The following is an 11,749-nucleotide window of genomic DNA, read 5'->3' on the forward strand; positions in this document are numbered from 1 at the left end:
TATGATTTATTGTGCTTTATCATTAATTTTTTGTGTTCCCTAGAATAAACTCTAGGTAGAATAACAGATAATAAATATGGCTTGCAGTTTGTGTGATGTAAAAATGTACTTGTAAACTAGCAAGAGTCAACTAATCCGTAAATGAGGTGTAATCTCCTGATATTATAATCCTAAATCTCAGGGGCCCCTGCAGAGACTCCATCTCTAGAGCCTGCGCCTACACACAAAGGTGACCGGGACGTCCCTTCGAACACAGTGACGAAGCCACCTTGTGGGGGACCAGTTCAGGAGGAACTGCTCAGCCTCCCTGTCCTGTAGTTGCTGAAAACCTGCCAGTGACCTCAGTTCCAGGCAATACACAGTCAGTTTGACAACGAATGCGAGGCCACCGGTTATCCTCCTCTCCGTCCACTGGAAATGGAGATGACACAAAGGATCCGAGGGACCTCAGAGCGGACTTCCGCATGGGGAATGGAGAAAACAAATTTCAATTTTATGTGTCAATCGTTCAACCGTTTGCCACACTGGAGGTGAATGCGTAGCTTTCACGTTTGTAAACAAATGCTGAAAAATAAAATGGTCTTTGATTTATGCCAGGTGTTCCGCAGAATTTTAGACTTCAGGTTTCTGTGTTAAATACCTGAAATAAAGAGCAATGGGACAGGGTGAGAGATGAGGCACCAGGGACAGCAGGGAGCACAGGCCACCGAGGGACGTGGGGACAGAGGACAACAGGGACACACAGGCAGAGCGGTGCCGAGTAGATCCCAAACCAGAACACGGAAGTGTGATTCGGGAACACCCGAGACTGGCCTTGTCAGAACACGCACTGGCCGGCGTTTCAGGCTAACGGGATTGGATGTCACCATAAAGACCGAAATGTGTGCATTACACGGGAAGGTAATAATCGGGGATATTACAGGTGGGCCTGTGGTTCGAAAGACCAGGTAGTTACTGTTGGCACTTTGGGGTTCATCTTCCCTAACATTTGTCAAATATTAAACATCTCATGAAATCATGCAGCTTTGTTATTACCAACAGCTCTTTCTTATCGAATAAGTGACTGAAATGGCATTTTTTTCTCTTTAAAATAATACGTAATACTCGCGGGGCATCTGGATAATTCGCTGGTGGCAACGTAACTCACCATCGCGGAATCTGAATCTGATGCCGCCCCTGATCTGACGGGGGCGGAGCTCAGGCGGTGATGCGAGCCACGGGGAGCGGCTGCAAATGCAGAGGAAGCTTCGCTCGCCCACCTGCTGCTCACCTCCTGCTGTGCAGCCCAGTTCCTAACAGGCCGTGGTACAGTTCTAGAAGAATATCAGTTTCCCCCACAAATTATGGTGGCGTCTATAAGGAACAATCAGTGTGCTCACACACTCATTTTAGAACGAATTCCTCAGTTGCTTGTTGTGCTTAAAGGCAGCTTAACGGCTTCTCCTCCTACAGGGGGATAATTGGCGCCCACGAACCACAGTCTATTTTCTCATGAATTCAATTTGCATAAAATTCAGTGGTTTTGTGATGGTAGAGAAGAATGAGCAGATTTAACATATCCTCTTTTGAAAAATAGTATTTAGCACACATGGCAACAGGAAGGAGAAAAACAGTGAAGCTTTGGGAAAAATAAAATGTTTTTACTTTCTATGGCTGAAGCACTTAAAATTATTATATTTTTAAGATTTTCCACATTAAATATTTTCCTTTCCTGGGGTGGGGGTGTTTTTGTTTTATAATGAAGAAAAGAAAGAAAGAAGGAGGGAAAGAGGGAAGGAAGGAAGGAAGGAAAGAAGGAAGGAAGGGAGGGAGGGAGAGAAGGAAGGAAGGAAGAAATCTCAACTTCTGCAAATACCAGATTGCAAAAACCAAAAGAAAAGGAACTCACTAAAATGCTTAATATGCCACAATCTCACAAGTATTATGAAAATCTAAGTAACAATAAGCCCATAATACCACAAAGCAAGGTAACACAGAGAATTTTCTCTATTTTATCTTTCTTAAAGGAATCCTTTGTTTGGATCTGGAAAAACAACCATTATCCACATCTCTCGATCTTGAGCAATATTCACATTAAGTGTTTAAACTGTAAGTGCTTTAAGTGACAGCCATAGGAATCGTGTAGTCATTTTCCTAATATTTTCAGACTAATATCTAGTTCGTTGATAAATACCTTCATTCAATCATCCATTTTCCAGTTCTCGACTTAGAAACAGAGTGCATGAACTTGGTTTTATTTCACGAAGTTCTTTATAAGTCATTTTAACTTCAAGACAGCTATGTCGAGAGTAATATTTCTGACCTTTACATGCTCATAAATAAATGACAAAGTTTGAGAATAGGGTGTACAACGCAGACATCATTGAAAATGACAAGAATTGTCTGCATGATTTATGCATCTCCGTGTACGTTATTAATTATAATCTCGGCTTATAAATCTCAAGTAGAACCCAGAATGTTTATATATAACTTACCTATCAGAGTTAAGTGTCATTTTACCAATTTATCAACTTTATAAAATGACAAACACCTTCAAATGATCTAATTAAGTATCATCCTTGTCAGATATGATACACTACAAGAAAATAGAACAGCTCAAATTCATGTTCTCATTCCTTTTTATTTATTTTTATATCTCTGTTATAGAAAATTAGTTGCCTATAATAAAAAATGTATTGTTTATGGATTTTTTAAAATGTGGATGCGTAGAGTCAGGCATCAAGCAAATAAAGCATTTGCTCACCTGACCAGAGGTTTGACCTAGCTGGGGACGCACAAATTCTAATGCTTGAAGGCCCAGCAAGCAACCCCGGTGAGCAGAGCCAGCAAGTGGCCACAGGAGGTTGCTGTCCTCCCACTCTGGAGGGGACCGTCCCACCAGTGGATGCAGGCCCAAAGTTTCCAGATTCTGATATCACAAGAGAAAGTGGGATGTATTGGTATCTCACAAATTATCTGACATCTAATTCTAAATATCGACAATTCATTTTTAAAATATTAAATATTTTGCCAGCTAATCACAACCACCATATGACGTCTGCCCTAGACGATTCCTACATAGAGTTTTCGCAGGTTTGTTTGTTTGTAGACCATTCCTTTTAGACTGAAATCATCGGTGGCTTTGGAACCACATAGGCATGACCTTAGTAACCCTACCTGGAAACTGTCAAGAGAAAAACGCACAAAAAAGCATTGGTTTCTACACTACAGAGGTTAGAAATTATGAAAGATAACCTATACTTTCAAAACTACTTGGCAAACACTGCTACCATAGGAATCTATCCTTGAGTTTCTGTAGTGTCAGTAAGGAAAGAGGAGGTAAGTGTTGAATACAGTACCGCGAATACTGAAGACAGGGAAGGCCCAGCAGAGCTCAGCGTCAACCAAGGTAGACCAACTACCTGGCAGCTCATGGTTGGAGGTGTGCAATCATGTTATAGTTTTCTCATTGGCTCAGATGCTAAGATCAAGCTAGTTTTAAAATGAAAATAACCACGTAACAGCCAAGGTTACCATGATGGTCATGGGTGGAATGTTCGTGTTTCAGTAGAAGAAGCTCCAGTGGGACAGAGGAGGCCCAGGGACCAGATGCGCAGGTGTGAGAGGCCACAGCACTCACAGCCCGGGTCACTCAAGCGTGAGGTCTGGAAAGGGCGACGCAGTGAGAGGAAGCTGTGTCGGAACTGAAACCCTAAGAATGCGTGTTCTTAACATGGGAGGCCAATGACTTCAGAGTCGAGGGTCATCACCTTGTCTGCTCCTCTGAGCTCCCCTGTGGCACTGACAACCCCTGCTCTAGCCAACGCCAGCGGGCCGGACACCGGCTCAAGGTCACGTTCTCGGTGCAAACCTGCTCTGTGAGCAAGGCTGCCACAGAGCGGATTTCCCCTCTCCCGTGTCCCCTCAGACTTTCGCAAATACCTCAGTTACACAAAGTCTCCTACTGGATTTTAACTTGTAATCAAAAATACAGTTTTCTTATTAAATTGTGCCACTGTCTGGTACAGCACCCAGGTCTCCTTCTAATTCCCTCACCTTAGCCCAGAAACAGAGTGTGTAGGTAAGAATGGGTGAGAGAAGCGAGGGACAGGCGTGGAAACTGAGAAGGTCGACATAGACAAGCCTTCTGGAAATCGGTAGAAAGTAGACACTGGAGGAAGATAAGAGGTCAAAGGTGCATTACAAATTATAGCTAAATAGGTGTGTGCACGTGTGTGTGTGAGAGAGAGGGAGGGGAGGAGGGAGCGAAAGAGACTGAGATGCTAGTGGGAAAGGTCTTGCAGGGAGGTGGTAGCTGCGAATGCAGAAGTGGAAGATATTCCCGACCTGATGTTTCTGAAAGGGTAGAAGGGGAGGTACATAGGTCACCTACTGGATCACCCCTACGTAGGAGGAACGTTCTCTTCCATTGGAATGGGAGAAAGAGCAGAAAGCAGGTGCACCTGTGGGTAGATCCGCACCTGCCTTGTTGTGGGAAGCTGCTCTCCCTGTGATGTTCTTTCTCTGGCGTGTGTGTGTGTGTGTGTGTGTGTGTGTGTCTGTGTGTCTGTGTGTGTGTGTGCATACGTGTGCGTGTACGTGCCTTTCAGCAGGGAGTGAAGCTGTTTGCTGCGGAGGAGAACAACAAAGATGAGAAACAATGAAAGTGGCAGCGTGTTCATGGAGGATTTCTGGCAGAGCCTACAGACAGTGCTCACTGGTCTGGCCTTTAGTGTCCTCTCTTGTTTCCTGCTACCTGGATTTCTATTTTTAATAGACCTCGGTTCTGGAAATCTATGTCTATATTTTACATTTTAGATGGGAACTTCAGTAACAATGTCTGAGTTCCACATGAAATCCAGCCTCTTTCAGTAATAAAACATTAACGCTCTGCTTCCGAGGCCGGCCTGTGAAATTAAGGAAAGCAAGCAATTTAGCCATGTTTAGGAAAATACAGGCTCTAGATGTAACATTTTGACTTCATTGGATTTAGCAATACTCGAGAAAAGGCCAGGTAAATTATTTTGTATGAAATGAAAATGCTGTGCTTTTTCACATGTCAAAAATGCTTCGATCGTAGTTGATTCAAACTATTTTTAATGATTGTGTATTTGGAAAGATTAACAAAAAGATAAAGTTCAGTCACTATTTTTTTTTTTTTTTTTTGTCTTTTTCTGGCATGGTTTGCACATGCCTTGAACAGTGCATGTAGTGTCATCCTGTGCGGAGACAAGGCACAAATACATGAGAGACAGCGCCAGACCCACTTCCATTCTGGATTGACTTCCTGCATGATGGGACACCCTGTGTCCTGAAGGGACATGAGCCAAGAGGGACACAGTGAGCACTGACGAGGCTGTGTGGTGATGACACTCTGTGGCTGGACAGGTCCAGGCCGACGGCCCGAGGAGGGTGTGTGGGGAGCGGGGGCAGGGTGGGCAACTCGGACAACAGCCCGATCTCACCCCGTGCGTCTGTTCCCTTCCTGTGTGATCAAGAACTGCAAAGGCCCCACTACTAACCAGAAACCAACTAAATCCCACTAAAAATGCTCCCAACTGTGCACGTTTTTAACCAGTTGGGGAGATTTACATTTAAACCCAATTTAAATGTAAGAAGCATGTTTAGATTTTTTATTATTATTCCTTACCTTGGTAAGCAAGTTTAAACCCTTGCCGGTTTTGCGAGTGGTCGCTGTAAAAGCGGATGAGCGTCTCGTGCGTGGTGCTGAGCAGAGCGGCGGGCAGGTCCGAGCCGCTGAACTGGCCGATCATGGGGCTGTGGTGGTAAGGCCCGTTCTGAATCTCCAGGTAGTCATGGTTGGCTTCAGTAGAGAAATTCAGGAACTGGATATGGGCACCTACGAAAAACACACAAAAGTCATGAAAGTTCATGTCAAAATGTATAAAATCAATGCTTATATTAATAAAAAGTACTGAAAACTTTATCAGTCTTCCAAACAATCTCTCTCCATGAAAAAGAACGGCTTAGTGGAGGAAAACGGCATTTTGGACGACAACAGACCTCGGTCCAATCTCACCTCCGCCACTGCGCACTGTGTGATCTCTGTCCACAGAATAAGTGTCCATAAATCAATTTATTTGTGAAATACGAACATTACCAGAATCATAACACGGAGACAGACGAGGACGGTGCGTAGAATGGGGATTAGTACACTATCTGTGGGAACGATGTTGTCCAGTTGCTGTTACAATTATTACAACCACAAATACAAGGTTGTATTGTCGTGTCATCCACAAGTTCATTTATACCTTTGCCAAAAAAGAAGCCAATTTTAGTAAAAACAAAACAAAACAAAATACAAAAAACTTTGAAAGTGGCTTTTACCTTAACCGGATGGTCATACCATTGCACAAGAGATTTATCAGTTTAGCAAGTGATTGTTTTTAATTGTATTAGGCACACAAAGCAAATTACTGATGTTTGTAAAAAACCCAATCCAATAAACACCACTATAACTCTCACAATTAAATCTAACAGCCTGGCGCTGTTCAACATACCAAAAGACCGTTCCAACGACCAATATCTTTGGTATCACATTGATCTATGTACAAAATAAGCTATGGCTAATAACTTTAGAAAATAAAAATAAAAATAATTTAGAATTATTTGCTGTGGTATTATGGCATTTTTGAAAATTTGACTACTGTGTCTGAAATATTTTAGTGCCTTTAAATAGTTTATAAAGAGCTCCAAAGACATTATTAGTCTTTGCATAAATCCACACAGTTAAGCGGGGCAGTAAAACCTAAACTGAGAATACTAATGGCTATTTTCTCCCAATATAGGAGACAAACTTTGCTTTGCATTGCTCTTCTCCTGTTTTTGATAGATGAGAAGACTTTTATTTTTCTTTTTCATGCATTATATTATGTTTCCTAGATTGGGAAAATTAAAGGTGACACATGGGTTATCCTACTTTAGTGTCAATGCAGAGAAATTTTCACACAAATGTATCTGCTCAGGTGTCAAGGGAAAATACAGTTATCAAAGGCCAGAATTCAGTAAGAGAAGAAGAGAAAAAGCTCAAGTAAAAAGTTGTAGGGAAGAAAAACCTAAAAGTATTCAATAAAATTTACGGTCATATAAGAAAACCAATTTCGTTAATTATGGCGTCAACTTCGTGAGGGAGAATGCCTTTTCCAGTTTAGCCTGCAAATAGGCGAGACAAGAGCCAACAACCTCATTCTCTTAAAAATATATCCCGCTGTTTACCGGAGAAAATCAGTTTGTATTGTTTGTTCAACCTACATTGAATAAAAGGAAGTAGGATGTAGAAAACTTCAGGAGAAGGGGAAAAAAGGCAGATCTTTAACAAATCAATCAAAATGAGAAATTCTTTCTAGAGTGAGTATTTAGATTCTATTACAGAGAGTCCGAGTCTACATACCAGAAACACATGACCTGTCAAGCAGGGGACACCCCAGTCTGTGGCTGTCTCGGCCATTCAAGCAGTACCCACTGTATACAACCAAGGTGGGGCAGCTCTTTAAACTGAAAACACCTCTGTAAATATTTGAACATGTCAAATATTGCTCTTTGTTGAACAGCCATCAACGAGCTATTTTTTTTTTCTAAATTCAGCAGATATTTGTGGTCAAAAGAAATTCAGAAGCAGGAAAAAAAAAAGAAAGAAAGAAAAAGGGAGGGAGGGAGGAAGGGAAGGATGGGGGGAAGAAGGAGACGAGGAAGGCCAGTGACTCCCCGTGTCCCCTCCACAGAGCTGTGACAGGCGACCAGTAGACCCCTTGGTAGATCACACATCCGGATCTAACTTGTCTCCTCATCCATTGCTAAACTGAAAATACGTTTTCTTTTGTGGCATGGCCCACAAATATAACAAAAATGAGTTCTGTCACTAATAAATAAACTAAAGCACGTGTGTGACCACTTTGGGCCTCTAAATCCATGTGTGCTACAGAGTTTCATAAATATCCTTACATTCCTGAGAGACGCAAGAATCCCACACAGCAGTAATCAAAACCACCTGCTGAATTACTGACATTTCTATTTATGTCCGAAAAGTACCAGATAGAAGGGAAAACAAGGGCAAGATTAGAACGTTTAAAATCAAATAGTTAGGGAAATGGCTTAAAACGTGCTCATTTTGGATGTGCACGTGCAGACTTCAGATGCATTTATCCAGAGACACGTTTTGAAATCCACGGCATGGCGCGGCCACGGAGGAGGATGAAAGACAGCAAGCGGATCAAGGCTGAGAAAAGCTGAACACGGCCCATGTCTCAAAAGCAGAGGATGGAGTGAAAGTGGCTTTTTCCTGATTTGGAATTGAACTCGAAATGGATTTATGACAATTACAATTATCGTGAACAAAATTACCATTTCAAGCAGGATAAATTATACAGGCACATATCAAACCACCTAATACACATCAAGAAATAGAACAGGGCTCAGCTCTAATCTGGCTTAAAATAGAATTATTTAGCCATCTAATTTTCGGCAAATTGCATCCCGTTTGACATCGCAAAGCCCAAATGAAGGGATTAAAATAAGCGTAACCTAGTTATCCTTTTATTATCTCATGGAATACTAAAAAAAAGTGTGTCATTACAAGGAAACCAATCTGAATGCTTATCTTCACTAGAATTGACAGAGCATGTTCTCATCTGAGTGTAGTTACATATTGAAAATTAAGTACCTTTTGAGATTGACAGAACTTTGAATAGTAATGTGACTACGACTTCAGAGTTAAACCCTCGTTTTTAGTTGATAGAACTTGTGAATATTAATTGCTGATCTGTGTTTTCTGTGTGTGATAAACATATGGCAGAAGAGTTAATAGCTACGGAATTTCGCGAACATTCTAAGGAATCTTTTATGTCATCTCTATGTTTCCAGATGGCCCAAAGGCACAGTGATTCTGGACAGCATCTTGGGTGACATGAATGCACTGGTTTCTAAATATAAAAGGTAATGACCACGCAGAGGAAGACTTGGTTTCACATCTCTCGACTGTGCCTCAGACTTTCTCAAGAAAACAGAGACAGAAATTCTGAGTTGATTAAGCTCTGTCAAAGCCACACAAAACGGCAACCCACGTCTGTGAAAGGGAGAGAAAACAGCATAAAAACATGGAGAATTCGGTTCAGCCACTGAAGACAGTTAACGCTTCCATGATGCCGTCTTTATGCCAGCCATTTGCAATGCTTCAAAATGGCCCGATGAGACTGATATTTTATCATACACGTTTTATAAATAAGGAAACGGGGTTCGAAACATTTTGGTACTTTGTGCAACCAGTCATTGACAGAATCAGCTAAGATTCCTACTCAGCTCAACCAGAGCCCAAAACTGTGGGCAAGGACAACACACACCGCCTGCTCCTGAGGCACATTTGGTCAGGGTCTCTCCGACTGTTCTGAGAGACGAGCCTCACTGTGTCGCCGAGGCAGGGAGTAGAAAGTAGCTGTCGGTGGAAGGAATAATTAGAGAAAGGAAGTGAGGCGGTTTTCACACGATCACAAAGCAGCCAATGGCGGTTGCCTGTTTAATTAAACTGTTGATGGAATCAAGGGCATGGGGCAGGGAATGGGACTAACCAAAAGAATCCTTTGGCTAAGCTGGTAGCTACTTCACTCAGGGCTTGGATAATCTCTCAGGCAGGTCCATGCCTGTCCAGCTGTAAGGGAAGATTCAAAACACCCAATAAAATCCCCCACGAATAAAAAACATCAAATATATTTTGCCTCGAGAAAAGTCAATAATGTCTCACATTCTGGATAAGTGTTTGTATTCAGGGCAATTGGAGAAGCTGAAGTCATTCGAGCTTCCAAGTACAAGAGCCACGCCCTGAGAAACCAAACTCCAAAACTGACAACCGAGGAGACAGAAATGTATGTTCAGACACTACACATAACACTTGAAGTCTAGAAATTATATTTAAGAATGCTCTGTAAGAACACTAGGGAATTTTTTTTTTTTTGTAATTCACTTTGAACTTTTGACTTGTGGTGTTGTTTTATGCTCAGTAACATTCTATTTCTACTGACAATTGGCCCAAATCTCATGATTTCTACATTTTTTACACCAAAGCAATTTATCCTAAATAAGTAATGTTTGTAAAAATCTTATGATAATCTTCGTGCATTTCTCATCTTATTTAGCATGAACGTGCTGAGAAATGTTTCCTGACGTAGCGTAACTCTCACATCCAATGAAGCGGGGTTGCTTTGTGAAAATAAGCAATTCTTTGTGTCCTCCCACTGGGCCACCGAGGTAGAGCCCTGGGACTCTACATCACTGACCTCAACTGCTGCTCTTGTACACAGCAAAATGAGAGCCATCGACCTAAGCAATCATGTTCCTTGCTCCATAGTGTTCCCAGTGTAAGTAGATAAAATTCACAGTAGATCTGACGTTCTCTGTGGGTCTTAAGTAAGCAAGTTTCCCATAACGTTTGTTTCTTGATAAAACTTCCAGTGATAATGCAAAGAAGCATTGCTGAACATTGTTTCCCAAACCTCGGGAAAGGAAGAGGGCTAGTTAAAGACCACCTTAAACACACATACACACACTCACACCCAGAAGCAGAAAATCTAGGGGAGATGTAGGGTAGTAACGGCAATGCACCATTTGCACACACACTAGGAGGAAATCTGCTGGGGTTATTGATGTAAACTTCCTATCCCATAAATGTCTTTTCTCAGCATTAAGGAGGAAATTTCTTTTGACTACCATTTTCCAACTTAATTACCAAGATCACCTTAACAACAGATGTTTTCAGACATTTTATTTTTGTGTGTGACATCAACAGAAATACCTGCCTACCAACCCCATGGCCCTCCTATCCCAGGCACTCTTTTTGGAGTTTTAATCACAGAGAATGTTCCAGAATCACCTTAAAGCCTTGGCTACGCATATGAAACAATATGCGGATCAAAAAGAAAGAAATTATAATTAAAAGATATTTGGTTATCTCTGCAGTATTCTCAATTTTTTCTTATAAGAAACTTCTGGAGTGCTTGATTTATAAATGCAGATTCCTGGGCTTCGACCCCAAAGTTACTTTCTCAAAATTTCCAAGAGAGAGACCTGATATTTGCTCATGATTTGGGAGATTCTGGGAAGACCTTGCGGCCAAAAGCAAGATCAGGTTCAGGGAAAGAAGAGGAGTGTATCGCGCTGTGGATACAAACTGGGAATCAACACAACCGAGTCTGAGACATTCGGGTGACTCAGATTAAATATTTCTCATGTAGCTCAAATGCGGTTTGGCCTTTGAGAGCGAGACTCGCGATGTGGTTTTAAGAGCCGTGTGTAGAAGGGAGACTAAGCTACAGGGTAGTGGACGTCACAGGCGGAAGAGGTAGAGATTGCGGAAGAGTCAGAACAGATAGAACTAATTGGCTTAAGAGTTTTCAACTGCAAAACTGACGTGGGGTTGAAAGCCAGGTAGGTGGTAAAATTTTCTCAGATTTTGCAAAATGCTCTAAAATGACTCAAGCCCTAGAAAGAACTCCTAGCAGGGGCATAAAAACGCCAAATGTTCACTGTGTCAGGGGACCGACCACCACTCACACGCCTTTCCTCCAAATTTCTAACTTCATATTTGGAAATATAGTTGCAGGTTATAAAATTATCACAGGAAAACCTGGTGCACTATTTAAATTTAATCAGTAAGAAATTATTCTGAAGCACACCTACATTTATTCTAAAAAGCTAGGGATAGTCATACTTCTTTGTATGCATGTAGGATTTAAGAGATAAGGTTTCTTTTTGCCTTTTATTC

At 41.7% G+C, this 11,749-nt stretch overlaps 1 protein-coding gene across 1 annotated transcript in view; it reads right to left on the bottom strand.

Annotated features, from left to right (window-relative positions):
* The window catches only part of CSMD1 (CUB and Sushi multiple domains 1), a 1,519,798-nt gene that overhangs the window by 108,462 nt on the left and 1,399,587 nt on the right, over positions 1–11,749 (bottom strand). The window contains 1 exon segment of the mRNA XM_012645868.1: positions 5,630–5,839. Coding sequence (XP_012501322.1) covers positions 5,630–5,839 — 210 coding nt within the window.

This window comes from Propithecus coquereli, unplaced genomic scaffold, assembly GCF_000956105.1.
Source record: "Propithecus coquereli isolate 6110/MARCELLA unplaced genomic scaffold, Pcoq_1.0 Scaffold238, whole genome shotgun sequence".
Lineage (NCBI taxonomy): Eukaryota > Metazoa > Chordata > Mammalia > Primates > Indriidae > Propithecus > Propithecus coquereli.